The following is a 3061-nucleotide window of genomic DNA, read 5'->3' as shown; positions in this document are numbered from 1 at the left end:
AGGCCTGGCTGTGTTGGGGACACAGTGGGGACACCCCAAGGCCTGGCTGTGTTGGGGGCAGCCAGGGTGTTAGGGTGTGTTAGGGCCTTTCTAAAGCCTGGCTACACTGGGGATGCCCAAAGGCCTGGCTGTGTTGGGACACGGAGGGACAGCCCAGGGCCTGGCCATGCTGGGGGCATGGTGGCCTTAGGGACCAGGCCGTCCCCACAGCCAGCAGGTGCTGCACCCCCAGCTCTGTCCTCTTGTGTGCCCCGGCAGCAGGGTCAGACGTGGCGGCCATTTGGGGATGACGGCAGAGCAGGGCTGGGGACAGTGCCGCCCTCAGAGTCCCATCTCATTCTCCTCTCCCGTGCCACGTGAGAGGGGCCAGGGCACGGGGTGCTGAGCCCCCCATCCGCACTGGGGACGAGGGACACGTGTGCAGTGCCAGGAGAGCCCCCAGGTGGCTGTAAGCCCCCCCTCCCTCTCTGCAGGACACGTTGTGTGCGTGGTGCTGCTGGTGCTGCCCGTGCGCTCCCTGGTCAGGCTCTACCTCCACCTGCTCACCGCACTGCTGCTCTGCGCGGGGCACCAGAGGGCCAGGTGAGCCCTGCATGGAGATGGGGGGATCTGGGGGGGTCTGGGGTGCCGTGAGCGCTTTGGGGTGGGCTGCAGGGCGGCGTAGTGATGCGGGCTGGTGCTCACCTTCTCTCTGTGCAGTGATTATGTCCACCGTGAGCTGGAGCGTGGCTTCCAGGGTGCTGTGTACAGCGACGTGGCAGAGTTTGGCCGCTTCACCACCGCCCTCGCAGGTGAGCTGGAGTGGGGGCAGCTCCCGTTGAGCATCCCAGGCCCCCCCCCCCGGTCCATGTCCCTGCTGGGAAGTGGCTGCAGGGTTTGGGGACGAGGCACTGCAGCGTCACTCTCCAGGCCTGGATGTTCTCCCCTTAGCAAGAAGTGGAAAGCAGCAAAGCTTTCAAGCAGCCGGCATCGGGTGGATCGGGCCTCCCTGGGTCCCCGAGCTGGGTCACTCTCACTGCTGCACATCCCAGGCATAAGCAGGGGGGGATCCAGAGGAGCCCCAGGGCCTTTCCCTCGCCCCGGCCATCCCAGGGTTTGCAGGGGAAGGGCCGAGCCCCCCCCGCTGTCCTGCTCAGGCAGTCTTGGGCTGTTGCTTGTGGCTGAGCACCCCCTCTCCTGCTGTCTCCCCAAGCCCCCTGCCCTCGTTTCGAGCCAATCGTGCCCAGCTGGGAGATGGCCGTGCTGGGGTCCGAGTTGCGCAGGGCCAACCCGGGTGGCCCCTCTTCCTCCACAGGCCAGGTCTGCATCTGCATCCTCTGTGCGTTACTGATGAGGACCCGGCACGCCTGGCTGTTTGCCGCCCCCCTGCTGCCTGTGCTGGCCCGGCTCTGCGGCTTCCCCCTCCATGCCCTGCCCATAGCCAACACTTTCGCCGCCATCCTCACCAGCACGGAGGTTCTGTTCGTGCTCAGCTCCCACATCCTCATCCCCTTCCAGCTGGCTGCCGCTGCCTGCCGTGAGATCTTGCAGGTAAGCGGGGCTGCCAGCTCGGCTGGCCGGATCTCCTGCCCTGCTCAGGGTGGATCACCGAGCTGCCCTGCCCCACAGGCCATGGAGCTGTACCGGCTGCTGGCGCTGGGGGTTTCTCTCTGGAGCCAGCTGTCCATCCCCCTCCTCTTCCTCGTTTTCTGGCTGGTGCTCTTCTCCCTGCGCCTCTCCTCCTTCCTGGCCTCCTCCAGCAGCCCCTTGGCCCAGCAGGGGCTGCTCTTCGTGCTGCTCAGCAGGTAGGAGCCCCCCCAGGCGATGGAGGAGGAGGGCTGGGTGCTGGCGGCCGTGCTCAGCCCTGTCCCTTGCAGCGTGGCCGAGTGCTGCAGCACGCCCTACTCCCTCATCGGCCTCACCTTCACCGTCTCCTACCTGGCCCTGGGGGTGCTCAACCTCTGCAAATTCTACCTGCTGGGCTTTGGTGCCTTCCAGAACGGCAACGTCATGCACAGGTGAGCGCGGCTGGGGACGTGGGGAGGGCAGGGGGCCTCCCCTATGGGATCCCAGCGCAGGATGGCGGCGCGGGCAGCGCTGGGACCCCCGGCCTCACAGCCCACTCGGTGCAGGGGGGTGACGGAGGGAGTGACGCTGCTGCTGCTGGCGCTGCAGACGGGGCTGCTCGACCTGCAGGTCCTCCAGCGGACCTTCCTCCTCAGCATCATCCTCTTCATCGTGGTGACGTCCACGCTGCAGTCCATGATCGAGATCGCCGACCCCATCGTGCTGGCGCTCGGGGCTTCCCGCAGCAGGTACCCATCTCTGGGGGCTCACAGGGGGGGGGGAGCAGCCTCGTGCCCACATCCCAGGGGACCGGAGTTGAGGACAGGCAGCCGTGGGTGCTGCTGTGGGGGGCACCCAGCCGGGAAGCGCCGCTGGCTGAGCTGCACCCCCCAGGAGCCTCTGGAAGCATTTCCGCGGTGTCAGCATGTGCCTCTTCTTGCTGATCTTCCCCTGCTTCATGGCCTACAAGATCGCACATTTCTTCCACCTGGACTTCTGGCTGCTCATCCTGGTCTCCAGTTGCATGCTCACCTCCCTGCAGGTAGGAGGGCTCCCTGCCCCACACCCTGCTCGTGTCCCATCGCTGTCCTGGAGCCGCCTGCCCCATCCTGCAGGCTTTCAGAGGGCAGCTGTGCCCTGCTTGTGCACGACTCGGGTGCTGAGGGAGCTGGTGGGGGTGATTGCTGAGCCCCTCTCGGCCATCTGTCAACTCTCCTGGTTAACTGGTGAGGTCCCAGAGGATTGGAGGCTTGCTGATGTGACTCCCATCTTCAAGAAGGGCCGCAGGGAGGATCTGGGGAACTACAGGCCTGTCAGCCTGACCTCAGTACCAGGGAAGGTGATGGAGCAAATCATCTTGGATGAGATTGCACAGCATGTACGCAGTGTCCAGGGGATCAGACCCAGCCAGCACAGGTTCATGAAAGGCAGGTCGTGTTTGACCAACCTCATCTCCTTCTACGACTGGATGACCAGTCTGATAGATGAGGGAAGGGCTGCTGATGTCTTCCTAGAC

General features: G+C 65.3%; 1 protein-coding gene across 1 annotated transcript; it reads left to right on the top strand.

The window, feature by feature from the left end:
• Positions 1-386: 386 nt before the first annotated feature.
• Positions 387-2835, top strand: LOC122193626 (RING finger protein 145-like; the record flags this gene model as incomplete). Its single annotated transcript, XM_042894488.1, has 7 exons — positions 387-582; positions 700-791; positions 1295-1530; positions 1609-1784; positions 1857-1997; positions 2112-2294; positions 2440-2835. Coding segments are annotated over 7 exons (1420 nt in total), but the record flags the coding sequence as incomplete, so codon positions are not given.
• Between the last annotated feature and the right edge of the window lie 226 nt (positions 2836-3061).

This window comes from Lagopus leucura, unplaced genomic scaffold, assembly GCF_019238085.1.
Source record: "Lagopus leucura isolate 7727_CA_CO unplaced genomic scaffold, USGS_WTPT01 34106-0_obj-0_obj, whole genome shotgun sequence".
Lineage (NCBI taxonomy): Eukaryota > Metazoa > Chordata > Aves > Galliformes > Phasianidae > Lagopus > Lagopus leucura.
This window is presented reverse-complemented; position numbering and strand designations above follow the sequence as displayed.